The 26,216-nt window shown below is 43.9% G+C and overlaps 1 protein-coding gene across 16 annotated transcripts in view; it reads right to left on the bottom strand.

Annotated features, from left to right (window-relative positions):
* The window catches only part of LOC124168990 (myosin heavy chain, muscle), a 98,994-nt gene that overhangs the window by 5,969 nt on the left and 66,809 nt on the right, over nucleotides 1–26,216 (bottom strand). For 9 of the 16 annotated variants that reach the window (XM_046547427.1, XM_046547426.1, XM_046547431.1 and 6 more), the window contains 11 exons: nucleotides 25,614–25,740; nucleotides 19,815–20,024; nucleotides 8,982–9,110; nucleotides 8,332–8,475; nucleotides 7,972–8,072; nucleotides 6,536–6,737; nucleotides 5,985–6,041; nucleotides 5,176–5,429; nucleotides 3,481–3,559; nucleotides 843–1,088; nucleotides 402–598 (listed from right to left, as the gene is read on the bottom strand). In XM_046547427.1, coding sequence (XP_046403383.1) covers nucleotides 402–598; nucleotides 843–1,088; nucleotides 3,481–3,559; nucleotides 5,176–5,429; nucleotides 5,985–6,041; nucleotides 6,536–6,737; nucleotides 7,972–8,072; nucleotides 8,332–8,475; nucleotides 8,982–9,110; nucleotides 19,815–20,024; nucleotides 25,614–25,740 — 1,746 coding nt within the window. Of the gene's footprint in view, nucleotides 1–401; nucleotides 599–842; nucleotides 1,089–2,240; nucleotides 2,320–3,480; nucleotides 3,560–5,175; nucleotides 5,430–5,984; nucleotides 6,042–6,535; nucleotides 6,738–7,971; nucleotides 8,073–8,331; nucleotides 8,476–8,981; nucleotides 9,111–19,814; nucleotides 20,025–25,613; nucleotides 25,741–26,216 lie in introns of all 16 variants that reach the window. The other 7 variants (XM_046547433.1, XM_046547421.1, XM_046547432.1 and 4 more) reach the window with 1 other exon arrangement.

Here is a 26,216-nt window from a genome sequence, read left to right as displayed (position 1 = left end):
GCGGATCCTTGGCGCCTCTTCCGAATTCAGAAAGTAACAGAATGAACAATCTGGAGTACGATATTCTCTCCCTTGCGGTGTTTTAATCATTAACGGTATGTTTTTTTAACTTTAAAGTTCCCTCCTCAACTGACACGATTTGAAAATACCTTATTTAGAGAAAATAAGAATGTTTACGAAAATAATCGTCTATGATGAGGAAACATTTCAGGGGAGACCTTAAAAGACCAGTTTCTATTCATTATGTAAATGGAATTACTTTTTTCTATAGCTTGAATAATACGCAGAGGTGAAGATCGTGAATATACTATTTAAGGGGAGAATGATTTGAAATCGACAATTTTGCGATCATGCACATGATTGGAGGAAATGGGATATTTTAAATGGTGTCGAGTACTCACTTGGCTTCCTCGAGCTCTTCGGCGCGGGCAACGCCCTCGGACTCGTACTTGGATCGCCACAGCTGAGCCTCGGCATTGGCCTTGCTCAACTGCCTCTGGATGTCAGCCTTGCCCTCGGCCTCTTCCTCCAGCTGCTCGCGGATGTTGTCCAAGTCGTGCTCGAGGTTGCGGAACTTGCCAAGGAGGGTAGCGCGCTCCTGTTGTGAAACGAAACGGACATCGTATTCAGCAACTCGTTGGTTACACGCTCAGGCAAAGCCCAAGTTAGGATCCAATTTAATATTAGATTTTCAATCCAGGTAATTATTTTACTGGTGTAATAATAGGGATATATGGCTAATTTTGGCCATCTTATGCGCCGGAAGCAAAAACAGATTATCAAATCAACAACAAATTGACTTAGATGGAATGTTGAGAGGTTAGGTTCGATAGATTCCTTACCCTGGATTCCTCGTCGGCGAGCCTCTTGGTATCTTCGAGCTGGGTGGTGAGCGAGATCTTGAGCTTGCTGAGCTGGGACACCTGGGATTCAGCTTCCTCCAACTGGCGCAAGAGGTCGCTGTTCTCGATGGACAGCTTCTTCTTGGCGGCGTCGAAGTCGTTGAGGGTGCGGTTGGTCTCATCCAGCTTGCCCTGGACCTCGTTCAACTGGTGCTGTACCTGCTTGGCAACCTTCTCAGCGGCGGCCTAACAACAGCGACACAAAGCATTTGTTAGCGTTCGCTTGGCACGTTCGACAAAAGGCGGCTTTATTATTTCGATTGGAAAGGCAACAAGAAAAGGCCATCTCATCCAAGACACTGCAGGTCTATAAAGAAGTGAGTAAACAAATCTAGAAACTATGGGGACCACAACCCGGTGGAAATATTGTATTCTCGTTTTAAGCACAAAAATAACCCGGTATTGTTTTACGAAAAAATCGAGAATTCTAGAAAATGTCTCTAGGTTGACAATGGGGATAAATTGATTGTTAGAATTTAATTTTGACGGCCTCAAGAAAAACAAATTTATACTAAAATCAATAATTTCCAATGGCAGTCTTAGAATAGCAAGATATTCTCTTGGAATATATTTACGGATAAAAAGGTTAGTCCAATGTCGGATCTATTCACAATCACATTCGAGTTTAGCAAAAATCTGCGTAAAACTTGGTTAGTATAAGTATACATTTCCATCACGACAGACATAGGTTGAGGAAGTATTTATACACATGAGGTACAGGGGTAAATCATCCAAGAAATGTCATAAGATGTTTGGATCCAGGTTTAGTTAGGGTCAGCGTCACTACTCCATTATTTATAAAAACATGCTGGTTTATTCTGTATTTTTGTAAATTTGTTGACGTATATATAGCTAAGATGTTATTAAAAGCTTTCAAATATCTAATTTGTCTCTACACGAGGATCTGAATCTCAAACAAAAGTCTGGATTTTCTCAGTCAATTAAAAGCACTGAGAGAAAGATAAATGTGAAAAAAGGAAAATATTATGTTTCATATGAGTTCTTTTGCATCAAATGACGTTATTTATGTAGGATAGAAGCATACATTATTTGAATCAGCCTAATACTATGGACAATTTTTATTACACGTGTGATTCCATTTCAGTATTGTTTTTTTTTAAGCATTTGTTAGGCGTTTTCTTAATTTGCCAACATATCTCGCTTTCACGAACGATTAAAATGCTTGTTTCTTATGTCCCACCATGCACCATGGGACAAGCAGCCAAGAAGTTTCGCACATTTGAGTGATTATAGCGAGAAGCCTTAGTGTTGAGAGCAGCGTCTCCCCAAATGAACTGTTTGGCGAACCCAAAACCACCCCACCCATTTCTCTTTTACCTTCTCGTTGGCCAAATGGTCCACACTGGCTCTGAGGTCGTTAAGCTCTCCGAAGTACTGAGCCTTGTCCTTCTCTGCCCTGTGTACATTGGATGAGTGCAAGAAAGCGAACAAGACATGAGAAGGTGGCCGAGTGGTGTTTTTTCCTTTCCCGGGTGTCGTGTGTATTACGAGAGACAGACAGACGGAGAAGGTTGAGAGAGTGGAGTGGAAGAATGGTGTGCGAGAGACAGAGGGAGTTAAAGAGGGAGCAAACACAGAGCGGGGAAATGAGATAAGAGGAAATGAGCAGTTGAGATGCGGTTTCCTAGTGAGGAGGTGGAAGCGCTGGGATTAGGATGTCGGTGCCGAGCTGTCATCATGGGGAGTTTCCTCCCGTGACACCAGACCCTACGATAATGAGACTATTTGAGCTCTCATTTACATGCAGCAGCGGAAGGAGTGGTCGATGGGATTCCCGCTCGTATCAGTGCGACCAACTTCTCATCACTACCTCAACTGACCCATAACTTGGCAGAAATTTGAGACTTCTTGATTTGGCAACGGAAATAGGCCATATTGGTCATTAGGCATGAACTTTCGGGATTAAAAATGTATACTACAGAGAGAATTGTACATTTCAATGGCGAATCTTTTATTCATCATTGAAAAAAGCATTTTTTTTAAGCGAGAGGGTTTCTAATTTTACTAAGCTACATCCCAAGAATCTTATTAGAAACTGCTTATTAGAAAGGGTCAGAAAAATTTTGAGGGTTTCTGCATTACAAAAGCTACTGCTTCGAGTAGAAGATCAAAATTTTGAACTTGCGAGGTTTGACCGATTAACTAACAAGATACTTGCTTCCAAATGGCGTAGAATAACGTAAAGTACATTTGATCCATAATATTCAGGTTGAGCTTCTCGGAAAATTCCCAGTGAAAAATAAAAATGGCTGGAGAGTGGAGGGATACAAAATGTAAAAAGAGAAAAAAATAGTTGGCAATGGGGTTTCTTCTTTTGTTGTGGAATAGAGTGGAGAAGAGCGTAGGGCAAGATGTTCAATCTACACATAAAACGAAATTTCCTATAAGATGTCAAAAAAGTGCATTCTAAAAAAATTGATGGTGCAAAAGTAAAAAAAAATAGAGTTGCGGGAGGAGAGGAAGGGCTTTTGGGGGGGGGGGGGGTCACTGCAGTGCAGCATGCTCTGCTATTCCGCAAACGTGGGAAGGAGGGGTGGGTCCACCCAGGAACCATTACCTTTTCGCGAGAAAGCTGGTCGATAGCTCCGCGCACTTGGTTAAGCTCGTTGTGGGCAGAAGACCTGTCGTGCTCAGCCCTGTGAGGTGCATCAGATTGAAGAGTCAGTCAAAGCAAGAGAGGGAAGGGTGAACGGGAGAATCCATAGGAGAGGAAGAACTCCCACCCCGGCTGATGGGGGAATTGAATGTGGAGTCAAGGAAGAAGGGGTTTGGACGGGTTTGCAGAGAAGATGATGGGAAAGGCATGAATCACAAAGGGTTCCATTAGGGACTGATGAGGATAGAGCCCCAGAATAAGGAGCATAAGCTGCAAATTAATTCATGTGCATGAAGTGGAAGGATATAATAGGGATGCAGTACAGAGGCAAACCATCTCTCTAAGGGAACAATTGCTCAGTCCTCGATTTAAAAGGAATAACGAAGACCAAGACGCTTAAAGTGATACACATACTGAGCAAAAATATTTCTTACAATTTTGAAAATAAAATCAGCTGTATCCATATAAAACCTTTGAATTGCATAAAATTTTATAGTGGAAAGATCATAGTATATTAAGCACACCAACTTTATCTTACATGTAAAAAGTTGCTCACTGAAAAGTTAAAAGGAGTTTACTTCAATGAATTATCAGAGATTCCTTTGGGAAACATTAGGAGCTCAAAGAAAACGTTATTACTCAATAAAGTCGCGTCCAAGTTTTAAAATTCGGTAGACTGAGGAGTATGTATTCCAGAGTGAGAAAAATCAACATGGTCAGCACAATTTTACTCATATCAAAAGAATGGCAAATAAAATATCTGCGCGGAATTAGCGTCCCAGAGAAAATGCCCGATTAGCAATTACTAAGATCTTTGCAGCTCAAGCACAGTCCTTATCTGCCCGATACGGCCACTGATTCCCATTTCAGACGCATGAATTTTAATCAAAAAGATTTCTATCCATAGAGGACCTGATAGAAAAGCGGAGAGGATTATAAAATCCAATAAATTCTAGAAAGAGGCTCGCATTCAGCAATTTTGATGTATACTTGAAGAGCCAGCAGGCGACTGTGCTAAAGAGCAAAAGTCCTTTGATAATTTGGGTGAATTTGGGTAGATCGTTTGAGTGCGCCCCCCATCCCCTGGACCAATCCGTCAGACACTCGCGTGGCCCACACACAAATTATAAAGCCCACGCCGCAGTAACCCCATCGCAAGAAGGCTGTACATCCCGCCCTGCAGAAGCTTCATTTAAAATGCCTGTAAATTTCATCGGTTTGCAAAAATGTCCACAGCGTAGCAAATGAGAGCAGAGAGATACATTTATTTTCGTAGAAAAGTATTTCCACTCATGAGGAATGGCATCCAACATTCATGAATCAGACGGATCGCACCTTCGAGAATATAAAACTATTAAAATCTCCAATAAAGATCCACTCGCAATGAAATAAGCTTTAATCGAGGTTTATGATTCTGATGCCGTGATCTAACAAATTCCTAACCTCTCAATGCTTATTCCTCAACAGTTCACATGTTTTACTGCAAAATATTAGATAATAATAAATCGCTCTGCACTCAATTCCGTGATGCGGACACTTATGGAAACCTATAATCAAGCGACTGAAGTGGCTGCAGAGAACTGCAACTTTCTATTGGATGGAATATTGCCCGTGGCTCATCCGTTAGCGGAGAGACGACTGTGGATTGGTTCTCACTTGGCCTTGAGCTTGTTGAGCTGGTCGATCTGCTCTCCCATCTCGGCCACGGCGTCGTTGTGCTTCTTGCGGAGGGTGGCGAGGGTGGCTTCGTGCTGGATGTTGGCCTCCTCCAGGTCACGACGAAGCTTGCTAAGCTCGGCCTCTCGCTTCTTGTTGAGCTCGATCTGGGCAGAGGTGGCACCACCGGCCTCTTCCAGACGCTCGCCCAACTCCTCGAGTTCGCGGGCGAGGTCGGAGCGCTGCTTCTCAGCCTACACATTCGGATTGACGGTAAAAATTAATCGCAATGGTGCTCCAAAAAGAATACAATGCTGCTACACCATAATTGGGATTAAAGATTTAAGTTGTTTCTTTTAAAGAATCTTTCTTTACTCGGGGCCTAAAATTTATAACTGCATGCCGAAAACAATCAAACAGAGCGATGATATGTATGGTGAAACATCCATGAGCATCTATAGAAGGTGAAAATATGGCAATTTAACACCAATAATACTAAAGGGAATATATTATAGAGGTATATCCATATCGTCCCTTTTTATTGATATTTTAAATTATATTTTCACTCATGTATGTTTCTTGACTGTATCATTACTGTAAATTTCTTAAGTAACATCAGTTCATCAAGGTCTGATTTTATTCTGTAACCTGTAAAGTACAACGCTAATTATCTGAAAGTGATCCCACCAACGGGCAAAAGCCGCTTGTGCCACGAAAAGCTCCAATCTGTAACCGTATTGATTTTTAAAAAGTTTTATGGAGCAATAAAAAAGATAAGTATGCTAAAAGGGGACCGGTGCGAGCCTTACCTTGGCGCGAGCCTGGCGTTCAGCCTCGACCTCCTCCTCGAGCTCTTCGATGCGGGCCTGCGAACAACAACAGTCATTCCAATGAAAATGTCCAGGGATATTCAAAGTGGGCGGCGAAAAAGAGATCTTTAAAAGTCACTCAAGGTAATCACCAATTAAGATATCTGGCCTCATTTAAAAACGCGAACTAGCGTCGGAAGTGGGCATAAAAGATTTTCCACTGGTGTTTTAGCTAACAGCATTTTTATTCTTTTGAAAATTAGTAAAAAGTGGTAATAGATAAAAAGGAACATTTGTTTTGGAAAATTTATAGAATTTTCATTTTGAAAAAAACTTGAAAGAAGGGAAATTGTGCAACAAAAAAGTTAGTATAATGCATTTCAGTTGTATTTGTGCCAATTTCATAATTATTGTGAACATGAGAGCAGCTAAGGCCATTTGTAGTTGTCTGTTTTACTTTTCAAATTAATGATAGATTTCAGTCAGAAGCTGAGCGATATTTCACTGAAATTGATTAAGTCAGGGGCTGACGATTTGTGTCGGTCGCTCACCTGCAGTTCCTTGATCTGCTTCTGGTTCTTGCCGACCACGGACTGTTCATCTTCCAACTTGGCGGCCAGGGATGAGATCTCCTTGTCCTTGCGCTGGATGGTCTGTTCAAGTTCCTTCTTGTTGCGCTCGAGGTCAGCAACGGCTTCCTGGGTCAGCTTAAGGTCACCCTCAACCTTCCTCTTGGACTTCTCAACGTCACCGCTGATTTGAGAGAAGCAATATGCTCAAGTTATTCTCGCCATCGATGGCATCAATAAAGGCATCCTAGTAAAATTTATCAATTCGGTCAGTTTTCCCATCGAAAATCTATTCAAAACTTGGGAAACTAGGATTATTTCCAAATATTGTAGCCTAAAGGTAATTCTAAGTTTTTGCGTCCATGACAAAACAGATCGCATGTCCAAATCCCGCAATTCCACCGCCAAGTATGATATACAAAGAGTTATTTATTTTGAACTCCTCTGAGAAAAAACGTCCCAAGTCATTCACGTTTACGTAAATCGCAAATTTTCCTTCAAGACTGTTGAAGACACTTTGAACCTAAGTACCTTAAATTAAAGGGCATTGGGCCAACCACCTTACTCATGATCTCGTAGCCCATTTTCTGACGCATGCTTTTAAGTATCTATTAACACCTTTTATTGCTAATAATTGGTAATTTTAAATTGAAAGTGAGTCACGATTCAACTAATTTCAACGGTAGCGCAGCAGCTGCATGTTGTAATAGTCTATCAGATGACACTAATTGAGTTTGGGAGAAGAGATATTTTCATCTTCCGCGCTGTAACAGAACAACTGCCAGATATTTCGCGCTTTTATTACAGCCTCTGGAGAAGGCCTTTGATATCAAAAGGACGCTTTGGTTAAATGGAAGAAGTTCGCAAGTGCTTATTTCTCATTGAATGATTCATTCCCACTATGTGTTTTCAAGTCGGATCTGACAGTTTCGCATCTGCTTCAAACGTGAGTGCCCACGCAGATTTATTTCCCAGTTTACATCGGCCACGTAAACATAAACACCGCCATGTTTGCGTAGAAAAACGTGAACCATCTGCCACTTCGGCAGCATACACCCGCCATTTCCGAGAGAAAAATTTTAGTGACCGCCCAAAGGGAGGAAAGCTGTAAAGTAGTCGGCGATTCAAAAGGAGTGCCGACGATACATTCAAGCAGACGCACATGAGAAAACCGCCCGCCTCTGAAGCAAAGTAACTACTCTAAGAATGCTAAAAAATTGCTAACATTTCATTTTCTAATTTTACTAGACATATCTTGCTAAATAGATCGATTCCATTGGGAGTTAAAGCGCAGAATTATTTCAATTTAAATAAAGCCCATCCCGGGGGTTCTTAAAAGACGTGAGATAAGCGCTTTTTAGGTCTGTGTAATTATGTGTTTACGGCAACAGAGGAAAACATTCTTTGTTTTTCCTTACCGAAGCTTCTTCTCGCGCTCCAGGGAGTCCTCGAGTTCGTCCAGGGTCTGCTCGAGCTTGGCTTTCACCTTGTTCAAGTGGTTGACCTTGTCCTCAGCAGCCTAGTGGGCAAATAATGAGAGAGCAGGTTAGATATTTTGCCAAAGATTATCCACCATCAAAAAGATGATGGAGCGATTCAACACGAATCTAGTCAAAAGACGCATTAGAATGGATTTAATATGAAATTGAATTTTGAAGGGGGGGAAAATTTCCAAAAAAATTATTGATAAATGAAATATTCTACAGCTCATGATTTACTCAATTGATTAGCCACCAAAGAATCTGAATAAAGAGTGCTTGAGAGTGATGCTAACTGACCTGGAGTTCCTCGGAGGTCTTCTGGTTGCTCTCGCCCTGCATCTTCTTCTCCTTGTTGAGCTTGTTGATGAGCTCATCCTGGTGGGCGATCTCGTCGTTGAGGTTCCTGATCTGGTGGTCCTTGGTGGCCTTGTCCTGCTCGGACTGCAATGCGAGAGCAAAGCGAGATCGTCAGAAAAGAAAGAAGCGACTCCGTTCGTCAGACAGAAGGAGACACTCGCGGGCAGGGAATCTAGTCGTGATGACTTGCACTAAGTGACAACTAAGAGCCACTAAATACATTATTTATGCACGTGGCATCATGGTAATCTAAAAAGATTACCCGAAAGTAGACTTCATTTAGAAAACGATTTGTTTGGGGAAAATATTTATATTGAACATAAAAGGGACGGATAGGGTGAGGAATGAGGTAATTTGTAGAAAAAAGAAAAAGAAAGGACAGTATCGATCACTGTATTCCAAGGAGGAAAACGCTGGATTGCCTACGCAATAGAACCCAGTAATGAAGTGGGAAACATACTGGGAGGAAAAATTGATGGAAAAGTACCCGGAGGAAGGGCAGGGGGCAAATGCATATCTAGGAGATAATGCCTCTCATGGCATGTTTTGAAAGGGTAGGAGCAGGAAAGAGGAAGATGGCCAATGCATACCTTCTGGACAGCCAACTCGAGGTCCTCAACGTCCTTCTTGAGACCAGCAATCTCCTGCTCCAACTTCTTCTTGCTCTGGAACAGTTGGTTGCGGGCATCTTCCTCCTGCTGGAGTCGCTCTTGGGTGTCCTGAAGTGATCGGAGGAAAAATGTTCCGTGAGTAAGGTAAAATGAACCCCAAATAAAATCATAAATACAGCCCTATTAAATATTACGAGCGTTTATGAAGTCATTTTTTATTATAGTGCAAAACGAAAAATTAAGATTTTATAAACAGCTAATCATTAAATAACTACGATAAACGTTCCTTTATTTCTTTTCTATCGAAAACTGGTTGCTAGTTTTAACACATATCTAAATAACCCCATATAAAGGGCGTTCTGAATTTTCCGTATTTTCTGTTTACAAATTCTGGAGAAGAGAAAATGTTAAACGGAAGTAATACAGACTCCTATCAAAAGACATGTTACTGACCACCACTGTGTGCCATAGGCGTTCTCAGGCCTACTTTCAAGTGAATATTAATCCTAATAGACTGCAAAAGCTCGCGGCTGAAGCTACAGACGGAAAGTATTAAGGAGGAAACACAATTCAGGTGACTGCGATACTGAAGCAAGAGCAGAACACGTTACAAATGGGAACAACATTTTATTTCCTTTGAAAATTATTTTGACAAAATCTTTGATTTCCCTTGCCTTCCGGTTGCTGCTACCCATGATTCTGACTGTTTATAGCCATTCCCTAAAATATTGTCAGTGCTTTCTTCAGTGGCATAAGAATAGCGACTACGCAGCAGAAAAGCACATAGGGACCAGGGTGATGGGCACGCCATTTCGGCTCTTTGGAAGTCTCACGAGAACAGTTCAGACACCTCCTCAACAGGGCGGTTATTCTGTATTTCCAAACTGGAGCTCCAATTCAGGTTCAGTCAAATACGGGCATCACGTGGAAGTTCAACAAGTGACAGCCTAAGGTTCGCGAGTAGCGGTTCACATAAGGACTCATTTCATAGGGAGCATTTGATTTCTATCGTGTCAATGTTGCTCCCTCAAAGAATTAATGATTCTTTGAACGATTCATTTCAAGATTCAAAATCTCTTGGAGTGAGAAGTCATTTTCATTCGGAAATATAGAATGACTTGGGATACGCGAGCGTCACATATTCCACTCTCACGAGTCATTTGGACAAGGAGGGTGTTTTTCTTTTGGGGAGGGGGGGAGGCCACTTCCCTGTCGCCACCCCCTTCTCCACACAGAGAGTCCTTCGACGCGCATTCCCCCACCCCCCGAAACTATTCCTGGAGTCTCCGGATATCCCCCACCCCTCTCCGACGCGAACGGGGGAAACGAGCCTTTTTTCCAGCTCCTTACAAGTATGCGCGCTAGCGACCGACGGTCCACGGCACGTGCCAGGGGGCGTGGAATTGGCCCCCGACCCCTCTCTCTCTCTCTCTCTCCACGCCGAAGAACAGGGTCCGCAAGAGCGCTCGTTAACTAACTGATGCTTATCAAATCCGTGGAGCGCGAGAGCAAAGATCTGCGTGAATCCATCTGGACGCAGCTCAATTTAAAACAGTCCTGCTTCTATTTCATTGGTCAATGAGACGCGAATACGGTCCTTTCTTTCATGCAATCCATAGCCATGATTTAGACCCGCATTTTAGGTCACTGCTCTTCCTAAGTTTATTAGCTGCTTGACCTGCATCAAAAACTGTGACTTTAAGGCACAATAAGTGGATACTGTGTTTTGCCCGTTTGTTTTCACAAAGCATGAAAAAATAATGAAAACAATTAGAAAACATTGAGATCAGCAATTTATATTCGTTGAATTGGATGCAACACGCTTGCAAGCGTTAGTGTGACTCAATGGGGTGCAGGGCGGTGAGATGAGGAAGGAAAGGGGTTATAGGGAGGAAACGATTAAGAGCAGACGTAACTCGAGATTTGAGGAAAGCGCCCAAAATAACAGCCGGCAATGTGTTTAGCGTGGCTCAGGTATAAAAAAAACACTCATGATAAAAATGGTCGTTTTGCCGCAAAAGATACATAAAAATGACGGAGCATCTTACAGCGCAGGTCATATTACGACCCTTTACGGCATCCGGCAACCGATGTAAGTATAATTTTAGAACTGGAAAATGGAGTACCTAAAAATAGGGTCATGACGCTCCCTGGAGGACACCAATAGGACGTCAGAGATGATATCCTCCAAGGTAAGGGCTGATAAATTTACTACACGCTTAAGAGGTGAGTTTTATTTTTATGAAAATAGATGCTGGAAAAATTATCATCGGCCTATAAATATTAAGGTCAACTGTACAATATTAGAAAGTTAAAAGACTTTGATCATATTGAAAAATGTACGATAAACTAGCACAAAATAATGTTTACACCGACGAGAGCGAGTCACTTGTTCCTTTATTTAATGAGAGAAATCGAACGCGATCGAGTATTCATTCTTTTGCTAAGCACATTTAGTAGACGACTCGAATTGAGTAGCAGCCCAAATTTCGCGAGATATGAGAGAAATTTGATCGGATTAATAAGGGTTAGGCTTCAAAGTTGGAACGTCTTTTTCGCACGTGGTGTCCGAAAGATCTCAAATATGATCTTCCGGAGTTATCCCATGATCCCCAGCCCTAAATTCAAAGATAATACAAATCATCTGAAAACTTCTGATCACACTTCCACTTGACATTGCAGTTCCAAAAAATGAAACTTCTATCCAGACATTTTATGCACTTAAAATGATCCAGTAGTGAAATTTCACCAGAGTTGTATCGAATATTAACTTAGCTTGAACACATTCCTCTTCTCCAAACAAAATATCCTCACAGCCTTACAATTGCGATCAAATATGGATATGGAATATATTTAAAGAACTATGAACCACATTATTCTGAGGTCACTTGGTAACTCTTGGTAACGCCAGCTATATTTAATTCATGGCACGAGGAAATACGATGTGTGCAGATAGCGAAATATGCTGTCATTACGAGTGAAGTTGCAATGAATATTCCACGAATAGATACGTATGCACTGCATTCGCAAACCACGATTCAACCAAATGGCAAGAAAAGGGTTACATTGGTCTCTATACCACTCACACCGACTTATTTATCACTTGGGAGGCCCTTTTAAACTGAATCCTGGAGGAGAGCGAAACATAATACTGAGAAATGCTGACAGCACCAGGGCAGAAGCACGACAGATTTGGATGAAGCGGAACACCCGAGATCTACAGGAATCCGCGTTCCGAATGAGATTCCGAGTCACATGTCACCGGAACGAATTAATCCAGAGGATGGAACAACATTCCAAGCCATGCACACAGCTCTCGGATTGACTTTGCAGTAGTTTGAAGTGAAAACTGGCTGGGGCCACCGTGGATTGAGAGGAGTACCTGGAGGATGAGCAGAGGATCCATGGTGAGGGAGCCCATGGTCGCTTTTTTCGAATGGCACTGAGAGCAAGAAGTGGCTGGCCAGTGGGGACGAGTCGCCGCTTATAACGGCCGCGGAGAGGCGCCACGCGACCCACGCCCCGTCTCAAGGGCCGCCGTGTGTCCCCTCCCGCCCCCCGCCCCCCCCCCCTGGGCACCCCCTCGCTAATCCAGACACCGCGGCCTCCTCACCTTGCAAGGAGTTCACGGGGGAGGAGGAGCGAGGGGTGGACGATATTCGCGAGGGAACACGCCTCACTCGAAAAAACAAGCAGCCAGGGAAAGAGAGAGGGAAGCTCCTTTGGCCGCTCTCGGCTCCCGTAAATACAACATCGCTCGCGGGATGTATCATTCTCCAGGAATATCCAGGGGAAAACGATTTCCACAGCCACGGGAAATCTTGCGTCTTCAGAATAGCAAGCAATACTGCAATTCATTGGGGTAACAGAATTGAAATAAGTTGAAAGTCTCGGAAAAATCCTCCACTTCCAAGAATATATTCGGGACCATAGCTGGAACGATGGTAAGTCGCGCGAAAAAAATACTGCAAACTTCACCTTACGAGGCAAATTTTCAGTTTCTAGCACGCGTTCAGGAGGAAATATCATTCTCTCAGCCTATCCCGGAGATAAATAATTATCATTACTGTGTTAAGTGCTCCTTCATGCGTTAGCGAGTACGATTTTTCTTATTTCTTCGACGGTTATACATGTGAAGGTATCGGAATGAGGTTGAGAAGGGGGCGTTCCATATTTCCGGAATCCTTTCCGCGGGGATGGACTGACGGGAATGGATGGGGGTGGGGGCACATTCTGTTATCTTAAGAGGGAGGTTTCCCTTCTTCTTCTTCTTCAGAGGAGGAGGGGTGGGTAGCGAGAGGTGTGTGAGCCATCTCTCGACACTCACTCACGGCGCCCATTCTTCCCGAGGGGAGGCAAAAAGAAAGCGCCGCCTCCCTCATCGCCTACCCTCCATTTCTTGTTTTTTTTTTACTCCCACCCTCCCGCTCCTCCTCCTCCCCCACCCTCCACCCCACGCGTGCTCATATTTTTGGGTCGTGGGGAATATTTCCGGACTCGATTCATCGCGAGAGAGAGAGAGGTGGGTGGGGAGGGGGAGGACGAGAGGGGTGGGGGGTTCGCCTTTCGCTGCGGCGATGGGTACTGCACATCTCCGCGCTGCTTCCTCACCACCGATGCCAAAGAAGCGCTTCTGCACCCAATCCACCGCCTCCCTACTGCCACATCTACCCATTTTTTCATCAAACTAATACATTGAAAAAAAATCCTGTGATCACACGCATTATTCCCCTCCCCAACCCAGCCGTGCTGATTTCCCCAAGCAGTTTCAGGTGCCATGTGGCAATTAGTATGTATTGAATGGAATATACCTTCAAGGATGCCAATTATTACAATTGCAAGGATCTCGTTTCTTTTGTAAACAGTAAGATTTATATTCCAACAACAGCTTGTGATATTTTTCGGTCACCCTCCAATCGTAATGGAACTTTTCTGCATTTTTCGATGCCAACACCGGATGATACTCGGACCAATAAGAAGACTTTTCAGACAAAAACGGAGTACATATTGGTATTCTCCTGCTTCCTTGAAATTAAAGTGAATGTACTTATAGTCGAATTGGACCAGCACTTGGAAAATTTTCCTAGTTTGCAAATTTGTTATATGCGACACAAAGGAGCATTATCAGTTGGCTCGTACATTGTAATTTAGCGGTGGACAGCAAATCGGAATTCTTTTGGGATGTCATTAAACCGGTTCAAAATTAAACTCGAGCCCGGTTTTCACAAGCTAAACTTTCATTTAAATCAAAGCAAAGAGATTTTTTGTGAAGGAAATAGAGGAGAGGAGACTCTAGCGAGAGAGAGAGATGGTGCATTGAGTGCGTGTCCTGGCTGCGTGCAACTTGAGCGCAAACAGAGGAGAGGCAGCAGCACAGGAATTCACGCGAGTCGATACGACTCCTAAAAGATGATACGTAGCGGAAGGGGTGGGGGGCGTGCTAAATTCGTGCGCCCCCCCCCCCCCCCCCGATGGGCGGAGGGGTGGTGTCTCCACGAGAGAGACCCCTCCAGCGGGGAGACGGCAAAATAATGCGAGAGAGGGAGGGGGGGAAAGGTTGCGGGTTGGATGATGCGGGGGATTATGCGGGTCGCCGCTGGTGGGTTCACGCAGCCATTAGGGAAAAATGAGCGAAGGCAGGTGCGCCGCCCGCGGCTATTTCGGGAAACGACGGCGCGGGTTTGGGAGGGTGGGAAGGCCTCACATTACACGGGGTTGGAGCGATAAAAAAAAATACGACGAATTATTATCACGAATTGACGCGAATCGAAAGATCGACGTGGAATGCCTCAACGACGTTGATCGACATTTGCATGCTGCTCAAAGATTTCTCATCTCGGTACATGAGCGGTATGATATGGGAGCGATAAGCTCAAAACTGAGATAAGAAAGTGATTGAAGGTTCGCCATGATAGAGGACGAGGAGATCTCACAGGCAACAGATCTTTGATGATGATGTTGATAGGCAAACGCACATACTATTTTCATTTTCCACAAGTTAAGATGAAATGGGGACATTTGTTCACTTACACTCAAAGACCTAGAGAATGGCGGATATCCGTTGAATCCTAAGTTCGTGTAAGCTTGATGAAAGTGCTGAAAATTACGAATGTCAGCGCATTCTTCTATCATCGCGATTGAAAAATTCTACCAAACAAAACCGTCTATTGCTGACATATGCATGCATCTTTGGAATGAATCTTTGGAGACATGAATACAAAAAATGGGGCGAATGTGGTGCCACGTGCGAATGTGTTTGAGAGGGTACCTTTAGCTCCCAATTCCAAGGCTTATATTCATCATTTCATCACTCGTGGCAAGAGCAGTCTAACTCGCGAAATTTGCAGTCTCTTGAGTGGAAACAGTTCCCCTTTATGGGTAAATTTTTCTCGGGATTCCCACCGGGTTGATGTACATTAACTCGGTGCAAATTCCGAGAAAAGTTTACCCACATTATTCGCCGGTAAAGCATAAAATCACAGTTCCCCTTTATGCTCTCCGATCTTGCACTCCTAATCATCTCTCTCACACAGTGATCAAGCCCAAAGACAGGTTTTGTTCAGTGAGGGTAGAGATCACCTCAAACGAAACTTAAGCCTGAAGTGTCTGAATGCTTCACTCGAGATCTGAAGCCGGAACCCCACGATCGGCAGCCAATTGCTCTTCCCACTGGGCTACGACGCTCCCACAAAATTCTCATCGCTATCAAAATAATATTCTTCTAATCGTGTTAATGGATGATGACCTTCCATCAGTCACCGTCCCACTATACATGAACGACTATTGAGAATAGCTCAGGCGAACAGGGAATAAGCGTCACTCAACAGATTACGCGATAGAAGGGACAAATGTCTTAAGTTTCAGCGGCAATGGAAGAGAGAGTGGGGCGACCTCATTGGAGTCCGCAGTGTTTTGTCAGAAGGGCAAGTGCTCGTCCCGTCCCGAAATAAACTGGCCGTGTGAGCCGATGGGGGTCCGATGAAGACGAAACAAACTCGAAACGCATGCATCCCATGCATTCAGCCGCGGAAGACGGCAAATGACAGCTCGCAAGATCAGGGAAATCGAATGGATTAGTGTTTCAAGGAGTTTAGAGAAAGAGAGACGACAATTTTTATCAGAAATAGTCACCCAAATATGTGCCTGAATAATAATATAATGCTAGATTTATTTAGGCAAACAATTTCCAGGAAAATCACGAGGTGGTTGATTAAAATCAATTGGTGGTTAACTTATGAGTGTGCCACTCCACTCTCGTCTCATTCCGTTTATTGTTATTCCTTAACTTCATTTTTATTTTTCTTCTAATTATTCTCCATGTTGGATAGAATTTCTTAGCATTGAAAATATATGAAATATATCGTTTACAAATATGCAATGAAATAATTATTTTTTATGTCGCCTACACTGAAGGGCACTAGAGGAGCTGAGCAAGAAACAGAATGTCGACGTTGAGGTGAGATTAATCTCTCGGTGAAGTAGCTGAGTTTCCGTAAAGGCGGGGATGACTGTATTGCAATCGTGAGTGAAGTGGGTGAGCATTATCAGATTGCGCAAGTTCACTAGGGAGAGATGCTCTTTGAGAAGAGGTCAGAAGTGGGCGGATGAGTGGAAGATGACACTAGGGAAGAAGGGGTCGGGGTGCTCCTCCTGAAATAGCTGGAGTATCACTCTCGCAGAGGGGTGGGAAGGGGAGTGAGCTGGAGAAAGGGGGGAAGTGGAAGAAGCCATTCCACGGCGACGACAGGGAACGCTCTTGATGTGCTTTTAAGAGGACGCCACAGCCCCCTTTCTACCATACTTCTTGTGGCTTATTCATCGCTTCTAACTTATGCTATCTTCTCACTCATCTTGAAAATGTTTAGAGAATATAAAATATGATCTATCGGATATTTGGCTGCATCAAAGCGTTTAATATTTATCTCAATACACTCCCAGATGTAACATTTGATATTCTTCCCAATGCTGATTGGATTGTAATTTGTGAACCGTGAAAATTTTAAGGCAATATCTTCCGGAATAAACGAATAATGCGCCACTAATTCTTACTCTTAAGATGAAGACTCGGTAGACAAAGGAAAAAGACAAAAAGTCCTCTTGGGCTTCACTTCACATCAGTTACTACCAGTGACGAAAGAGATGCAATTTTTTATGTCTATGAACTAGTCCGGCAGACATTAGGCAAAATTGTAAAGTCGTTGAATTGAAGTATGGTTATTAAAAATGTATTTAACTGTACATTTTCAAACGATATGTTTTATACATTTCCAATGTATAGCAATTCTATCCAACACGGGGAATAGTTAAAAAAATAGATAAAATAGTTAAACAGAGATGAAATGACTGTAAGGAGCAAAAACATTGAAAATTTTCCATTTAAATTCTCCACTGTCCGCGCAGCTGGAGACAGCAAATTTCCCTTACGTATGGGTAAATTGCGATGGAGCTCGCTTAGCATTAAAACCAGTTCAAGGAATGACTTAGCCCGCTATTTCGCCAGCAACCCAAACTTAAAATTTGCGATGGAAAAAGGCAATGCATCCTGTGTGGAAGGCTACATGAGTTACAGCTGCGTCCCACGGAGCAGTCTCCATACAAGAAGAGAATCAAGCGAAGGGAAATCGAAAATTAAGATGCGGAGCGTAGTGCGTATTTCTTATTACTGCCATTTATGTACCGGGAAAAAAGCAAAACTTATCCAAGTTGAATGATAAAAGTCCTATGAACGTCATGCAATAGTGAATGGAATGCTTGCTCACACCGGCTGAAATTACCCATCCCCTACACGCTGCTCCCGTGGCTCAAAACGCTCTGGCAGAAAGGTGCGCAAGGCAATAAGGAGTCCAACACTATATGTACGAAAAAACAATACGAGTAGCATAAAGCAGAGGAGCAAAAGCCTCAGCTATGCTAAAGCGTTCTTTGTGAAAGCAACAGGAACTGTAATTAAGTGGACAACAACACATGTAATTATTTCCCATGGAATTATTTTCGTGAACTCTTCTGTTCCACCGCTTAAAACGTTTATATCACCAACGCACGACTAACCCATCCTCATCACAGTAGATGAATAAGTTTGAGTGGATAAACACCCAACGTTGAGATTTAACAATTAACACTCACAATAATCAGGATACTCCTAATCGGCCGAAAAGACCTTAGCAATACGAGTAAAAAGGAGCATTATGTAGTTTTTTTATTCCCTTCAAAATTGAATTTCCCTCATCGCTGAATTTACTCCTCGCGCCTCGATTAAAATTATTTTCCTGAAGCTGTATATGAATGGCCTCCTTATCAAGCCTGTCACGGAATTCGCTGGAACGATAAATTCCTTTGGCGCTATCCCATTTTATCTCGTGGTCCTCATTGAAGCTATGTGCATCCACGGCAGACTTTTTCGGTGGTCCGACAACGAATTAAAACCGGTGGAAATCCCGAAAAGACTTGATGCAAACTCTTTCCAGTTTCGTACATTGCGTTGTGGATTGTGAGGTTGAAAGGATCACAGCTTCGTAATGCTGCGGCTGGCGTGGGAGGCAGGGGCAGGCCAGGGGCGGCTAATGGGTGGAGGTTGGAGACGATGAGCCAGGCCTCGGCTTTTGGATCAGATGGTCCGGATTAAAAGCCGCCAACGGAGGAGGGGGTCAGGTTATTAATAATGACGCCCATTAATAGTTTGACGGCAGCGGATCATCCGCTCCTTAGCGAGACAGTGTGGGAAAAAAGCGGGAGTTGGTGGCGTATTAGACGCAGGCAGGGAAGGGGGAACAATGGCATCAAGGCTCCGCATATTCTGGATGAGGGCGCTTCGGTGTCACCGGGGATGATCGAATCTCGGCCTCTGCGTGCACGACGAATATTTTACATATGAAGCGTATTGGTACACGCCTTGCCAATGGACCCACTCCATATTCATCGTATTCACACATGAACACCAACGCGATCGCATACTCCCTACTCGCTACTGCCAACATATTCTTCCCCACCGAGGAAAAAGGATGGAATAGAGTCTAATATTTATGAGTCGATTGATGCCATCCATATTTTACAATTAACTGGGGAAAAATTATCCCGAACATTTTTTTTATCAAACTCGAAAATTTTTGCTTCTCTACTGTACGTTAATAACTCCATGCTGGATACAGCAATTAATAATCAAACCTTTTTATTGGGAAAGCCAGTATCAATGATTTCCTTTTAATCCGGATTCAGCAGCTGAATGTTTGACTATCCCTTTTGAAGAATAATGGCCAAATCTATCTAAATAAGGTTTTAGCATTCATTCAACTTTTCTTAACAGGTGAGGCAAAAGAAAATCATCCTAGCAATAATTTGTCCATATTAATTCAAGTCTTAGCCAAGAAAAAGGATGACAGAATTTTTCTACTAACGTTTCCTAATGTTTTAAAGAAAAACTTACTCTGAAATTTTTTATCAGGCGCTAACGTAAAAATATTCTGAAAGCTAATATATATCTGTTCGGCTAGCCGGCCAGTTATTTCTATATTATCTGATACTATACTAATACTAACAATCTACTCCCTACAATATTTTTTACAAGCTTGCATTCTACTGACTACAAAAAGTTTTTTGAGGTAAATCAATTTCTATGAGTAATAGCACCCAAAGGTAGGCATCCACCGTCGGTTCAAGAAAGAAAAACTATTCCACTCAAGATATTTGGTTTATGAATGAGTTTTTGGAAGAAAAGATAAGAGGAGAGGTGGAACATGAAACTTCCACTTACGGGTCATTTAGTATGAATGAGGTGGATGCTCTACCTGCGAGCGAATGGAATTGACTGGTACTCACATTGAGCTGGGCCTCGAGGTCAGCCTTCTGGGCGTTCAGCTTGGCGGCCCTCTCAGCCTGGTCGGCCATAGAGCCCTTCTCGCCCTCCAGCTGCTGCAGAAGGGCCATCTTCTCCTCCTTGAGCTTGGCTGCCGCTGTCTCGAGCTCCTTCCTCAGCTTCTCCTCCTTCAAGAAGGCTTCCTCCATCTTGGCGGCCTTCTCCTCGAGTTTCTGCAGGGGAGAATCACACGGGTCATCGTCATAGTCGTACCGAGAGGGCTTTCTCGAGGGCAACTCCTCCTCCTCCGGCACCTCTACCGCAGCGGCGGCGGCGGGAGACGCTTCCGCCGCCGGGGCGGGTGGAGGCCCCTCCGACACTTCCTGCACTTTGGGCGGGGAAATGGACTGCTGCGCCCTTTGTGGGGCGGCCACGTCCTCCACCACCGCCACGCCCTTGGACGACTCCTCCTCACCTACCCCCTTGGTCGACGCGGCCGAGGACTTCTTCCTCTTGCCGCCAGACTTTGCCGGTGGATCCATCGGGACTGACTACTGCACTTCCTACCCACTTACTTCTAGTGCTTTGCACGTCCGGAATGACTCCCGGGAGTTCAAAAACGCGTGAGATCTGTTGTTGAGTCTTATTTCGTGGTGTAAACTGGTTTGGACGTCTTTTAATACTGTCGCGGTAATTCAGTCTTCTTTGCGAACCTGGAGAGACTAATTCCAGTCGATGAGAGTGTCAAACGAAAGAATCACTTCGGAGAAACCAAACAAAAAACGTAACACACTTCAAATCCAAGAGTGAGAAAATTGATCAGGATGTTCTGACAGTCGTCTACAATACTTTGGACGAGGGTGTGAGCGCAGATGAGTCGAGTCCTGAGCTCTTTCCCAGCGGATGCTTCAGATGCGATTCCGCCGTTTGGTGCTAAGTGTTCGAGTCGAGAATCGCGCCGCAGAGACCGTCCCCTTGCAGAGAGAGGGCAGGCGATGCGTGTTCGGTGCGCACGGGGCGCCTATCAAGAGAGACTGCCTCCGGAGGCGGCCGCGGGCCCAAGGGATACCCTGCTGGAGGAGAAGGCCCCCCCTCCAGCCCCCTCCAGCACCCCTCAGGTATATATCAAACGGGAGAGGAGTAGGCCCTCCTTCCAGGTAGCACCCCCCCCACCCCACCCCCTGCCCTGCATGACTGATCCTCCCCCACCCCCCGCTCGCATTCCTACGCAACGTCCCATGAATATTTTTGGAATCTCCAAACTACCTGGGCCCCATCCCACCCCACCAAAATCTGCTTCGCCCACCATCCCATCTCCGCCTCCTCCTCGCTTTCGGGGACACGTAGCATCGGTTTTGGACATCTCAGCCGCTAAATGGGCGGCCCTCCCCCTATTCCTATTACGGGCATTCCCACGATTCACCCCACGCGAACTCATTTCATTCGTATCACCTCAACCGCTCCAGTGAACCTGTTCAAATTAATGTAGCCACGTGGGGAAGATTCTTGCACAAATAAGAACGAAAGAACATAGGCAGCTCTAAACTATTGAATTCTGCGCCACTTAGGAATGAAGCTACGTCGCCTATACTATGTAGCGACTATATTTTACCTAAATATTTTCCTACGCCATGATCTAGTAGGTCTATAAACTTTCATAACGGCAATTGAAGTAGAAAACTATTGAGCAAAATAGTTTTACTGAAAATAAAGCAAGCCAGTAAAGTGCCTTGCATGCTTCAAACGAGACTTCAAATGAATAACCTGAAGTCCAAACAAGATAAAAAATGGCCTCTAATTCATAACTTAAACCATTATTTAAAGACCAATATTAAATTAAGTAGAAATATTAGAAAAACGTAATTGAATTTTTCGATTTCTAAATTTTTATTAGCACAGTAATACTTAGTTTCTCTTTAGTCTGTTCAAAAGTCAAGCCTCAACCATTTCATTTTTTATCCATTTTTTATTGATAAATTTATTTATTGCCTAGTCCATCCAAGCAAACCCATTTCTGTGGTGATTTTCGCCTATTTTAGGACCTTTTCGGCCAGATGCACACTACTATTGGAATCATATCATGAGATCTCCTTTCAACTCGCGGCATGAAACGAAGCGATTTCATGAGCCAATCATCCGGATGAAAAGTCTCCAGCGAGCGGGCCTATCTTTCCTTTGCGAAGGGGGCGGGCGCAGAGCCATCTGCCACTGACTCACCACTCCCCGCCTCATCGCTCTGCTCGGAGGACGCCTCGCACAAACACGACCAAACGCGAGGGCATAAACCACTCCGGAGGCGGAGTAACTCAATACGAGCGGGTACTAAGCGACCATCTCCCCACAGACAGGATCGCGACGATTGGCTTTTGCGAAAGCAAGAAGAGTAGAAATCATCTGCCTGAAGGAAGCGCCCAACCCAGAGCGATGGCGATAGCTAAGAACGCTCTCAGGCTAACTGCAGACTAATTTTTTAATGATGGCAGTGAGTTTCATTTTCTCAACCTGAGATTTTTAAGGCACTGAGTAAGGGGCCAATCACGAGTCGCTTAATTTATAAAATAGGGACGAATTTTTGGGATAATATTACCTTCGCCTTCAAATTTATCCAGAGATACCTTATTGAAACACTAAGAATTGAATTAAAAAATAATCCGGGGCACCAAGCATACAAATGAGACTGATACGAAGGCATTAATTCACCAGCCTTTGCCGGTTTTCGTGATTGTGCCGCTATTTCCTCAAAGGAACATGCATTCCAAGTCACCTCGCCGTTCAGTTACTCAGCAACGACCTCTCAAGCCCACGAATGGATCATTGAGCTTTCAAGTGGGAAATTAGAGGGAAATTTTGAATACATTGAAAGACCATTCTCCAAATCACCCTCGCTCTGCTTCAGTAGCGATAGATGAGGGGCAGGGAAGGCCCCTAGACCAATATCGTGCATTCCCTCCTTCCTCAGTAGCGATTAAGCCTCTCAAGATTTATGAGAAGGGTCAGCCCCCCGCACTATTACTGGATGCGGAGGGAAATATGAGCGGGCCTCTTCCATTAAGCCTCTCCGACTCACGCGTCGCCGCTTCTCAAAATACCCAACTCCCCTCCCCCCCCCCCCCCCCCCCGTCCCCCGATGGGTGCTCAAACCCCGCCCGCCGAGATGCGAAGCGCTCCAAGAGGCGATAACGACCGAAAGCGAGCTCAAATCTTGCTTTACCCACACCACCCAGCCCCAGTGCAGCACCGCTCCAATTTGGCGCCGCCACCGACGAAAGCGGCAGACGAATTTCGCGGTGATTAATCGCTCGGGTGCGGAGGGAACGGAGACACCCTCCCCCCAGAATCTCTATCCCCCGCTTCATCTACTCTAGGTGGCTACATTTTTGGACACTTCTGTCATATTCGGAAATAACGCTCTCCCCACCGTCCCGAGGAGATCAGGCCCAGACGGTCCCACCGTTTCCCTCCACGAGTTCAACCAATATGGCGCGGAATAAATGGTCTCTTAACCAAATATTGTCGATATATTATGAATAAATTCGCTATGCCTGCGAACTTCATTATGCGGCCCACCTCGAATGCTACGAGAAACTAAAAAGTGAATATTAATACAAATTAAATGATTAACCTGCATAACGTTTTTCTATTGAATAAAGTGCTTCTCCTTACAATTGAAATTATTACAGCATTTTGAACCAAATATTAAAGTACACGACAACCCAATTAAGTTTGTATTTTATTTCTGTTAAGTTAATTTTACGCAGGAAGTTAATTTTAATACATACTACACCTGCTACGAGGAAACGGAAGGCGTTGCATGGATTTTACAAGAAACAGGCGGGAATCCACTTGAAACTCGCAGATTAAGTTATACGACTAGTGTTTGAAGAATAAAGAACAGACACCTATCTGAGAGGCGCGGAAAATATTATCTTCAAACATTTTTGACTTAACGTTTCTCAGGCATATTTCTGAGAATATTTTTAAACTAACGATCCGTTCCACAGTGCCCGAGCTATGAGGGATCTGAAAATTCCTCATGGTTGTCCCATTTCCATCTCATCCTCCACTCAAGGTAGCGATCCCCGTGGCCTGGGCACTTTCAAAGAGAGCCCTCAAGTGAGCAGCCTCGTACTAATGGGAGAGTATCCTGCTCGCCGAGTAGGAGGAGAAACGGAAGACGACTAGGTGCTTCTCTTGCGTCACTTCGCTGGAGGAGAGAAGCGCGAATCCAAAGCCTCGACATCGGACCAGGATGCTCGGGTGTCACGCGTGCTTCCCACAAATATTCCCTCCTCCACGCACGGACACGAGCCACAGGTCGCGACCCAAATATCCCCATCAGTCACGCTCCGAGGAAGACTTCATGCGCCAGGTAACATTAATACCAGGGAAAGTTTTGGTGGTCGCAAAAAAGCAGCCACCAGCGGACAGGAAGTGCTGCATACGAGAAATAGACAGTGACTCAGGGGTTACGTTACACGCTTATATCGATTAAACAATTTCGAATGGACATCTATTTGAGAGACTCGGAAAACATCATTTGAGAAACGAAACAACTTTTCAGGTCCGCCAAAACGGATGACAGGTAAAAATCCGCCCGTATCTGACAGCGTACACCCGATTTATGCACAAGTACCCTCAAATAGGCTGACAGCTGGAGTCCTAAAACATCCCCTTACTGGCGACGACTTGTGGGCTCGTCTGCACATGCAGATCCATTTGACTGAATTTAAAAGTGGTCGTCGTTATTTATATGGTTTCTCATGAAATGCGGAATTACTAACTCGTAGACCATCACGGCTGAATCCCCTTCATTAATACCGACGCTTGCCATGTTGCTGCATTAATATCAGACATATAATAGTCTTCCAAGCAGAGAAACGTATTCCAAATTCAAGTGGGCATCAATTTAATCTGAACGAAGAATCGCTTGCCGTTTTCTTTTGGTCTGGAAATATGGGTAAGTATACGTATCAGGGCTGAATATCTTGAACTAAGTCAGAATACCAGGAATAGAATCATTTTATTCACCTAAATGCTCATTTATTACTGCCATTTAATTAATAGTTAACCAGTGATTACACAGTAATAATGAGATGAAACTATTTGGAAATTTTCAAGGATCAAAAGGAAATTTAGAGTAAATTATATAACCTTGAGCATTCCGATTTTGTAATTTTTGATTTTGATTTTGTGAAGATGATTGAAAGAGGCAAGCGCAACTGATTTTTTTTCACTTAGCCCAAATATGAATCATCTAGGTTTGGTCCGTGAGTGTTCATCTCCTTCAGTTGGTTCTTAATTCCTAATCCATGGACTGGTTTTATAATTACTACCCATTGCTAACCAGAAAATGATAGTCTTTAACTTTACTTGTAGGCGGTTGAAAGTTCTGGCTATCTTCGGTATAAGATCATACTTCAAGCTAACCAAATGATTCACCCTCGGTCAAGTGAAGTTGAAGACAGTATCATCTTATGGTTAGCGATGACCAGACTTAATAAAACTAGCTGTGAGAGTCTTAAGTCTTCTTTTCCCATCCAATCATAGGACGCAATGCGAGGTACAAATCCGCTTGTTTCTCCTGAGTTGCCGGAGGAGTTGGGAGTGTAGTTAACCCCCGGGGAAAGTGTTGGAGGAGGGGAGCGCGGCATTTTGGCTTGCGTCCCTCAGGTGAGGGCTATTTACGCCAAAGAGAGGCTCACATTCGCACGGAATGGAGAATCTAAATCTAAGTCTAAATTTAGGGAGAGATTCTAAATAGTCCCTCCCATCCCCCTCCTCCATGACAACCCCCACTTCCCGAGAGAGATGCGCTTCCTCACCTTCATCTCATCCTCCACGCGGGTGACGTTGAGAAGGGGCTTGACCTTCTGCCACAACTTCCACCATGGCCAGGTGCGGAGCTGAAGGTACTTGCGAAGGTTGCGCTGGACGACCTGGAGGGCAATCCTGAACGAAAAAGAAGGAGAATATGGCTTGAATAAAGTGAACATGATGGACTGACCGATGTTATGAAATAAACCAAGTCAATCCCCAATGGGCCGAAGACCATTTCCAAATGCGACAGCGCTGGAAAAATTTTCAATAAAGTGGAAAAATTATTGATTTGAGAGGGAGAATTGATTCTGCTCAATTCTCGCGATAAAATTCGTTTGCTTATAATATATTTATATATTATAAAAATATATATTTGTTTGCTTTCATAGTAAATTATGCCCAGTCTAAGCGAATAATTAACTTTTTTCGGTTTTCGGAGTTTCGGTTAACGAATCAATGCCCTCTAAAGTCAATATTTGACTGCCTCTTAACCCAGCCAAGCATGTTTAAATTAGGATTTCGATATTTAAGTTCCCAATTATAAATTATTTCGCAATTGTTTATTCAGATACAAGATACTTAGGAAAAACGATGGTGGAAATTTAGCC

This window comes from Ischnura elegans, chromosome 12 (genome assembly GCF_921293095.1).
Source record: "Ischnura elegans chromosome 12, ioIscEleg1.1, whole genome shotgun sequence".
Classification (NCBI taxonomy): Eukaryota; Metazoa; Arthropoda; class Insecta; order Odonata; family Coenagrionidae; genus Ischnura; species Ischnura elegans.
Note: the sequence above shows the minus strand (reverse complement) of the source record. Positions and strands in the feature narration are given on the sequence as shown.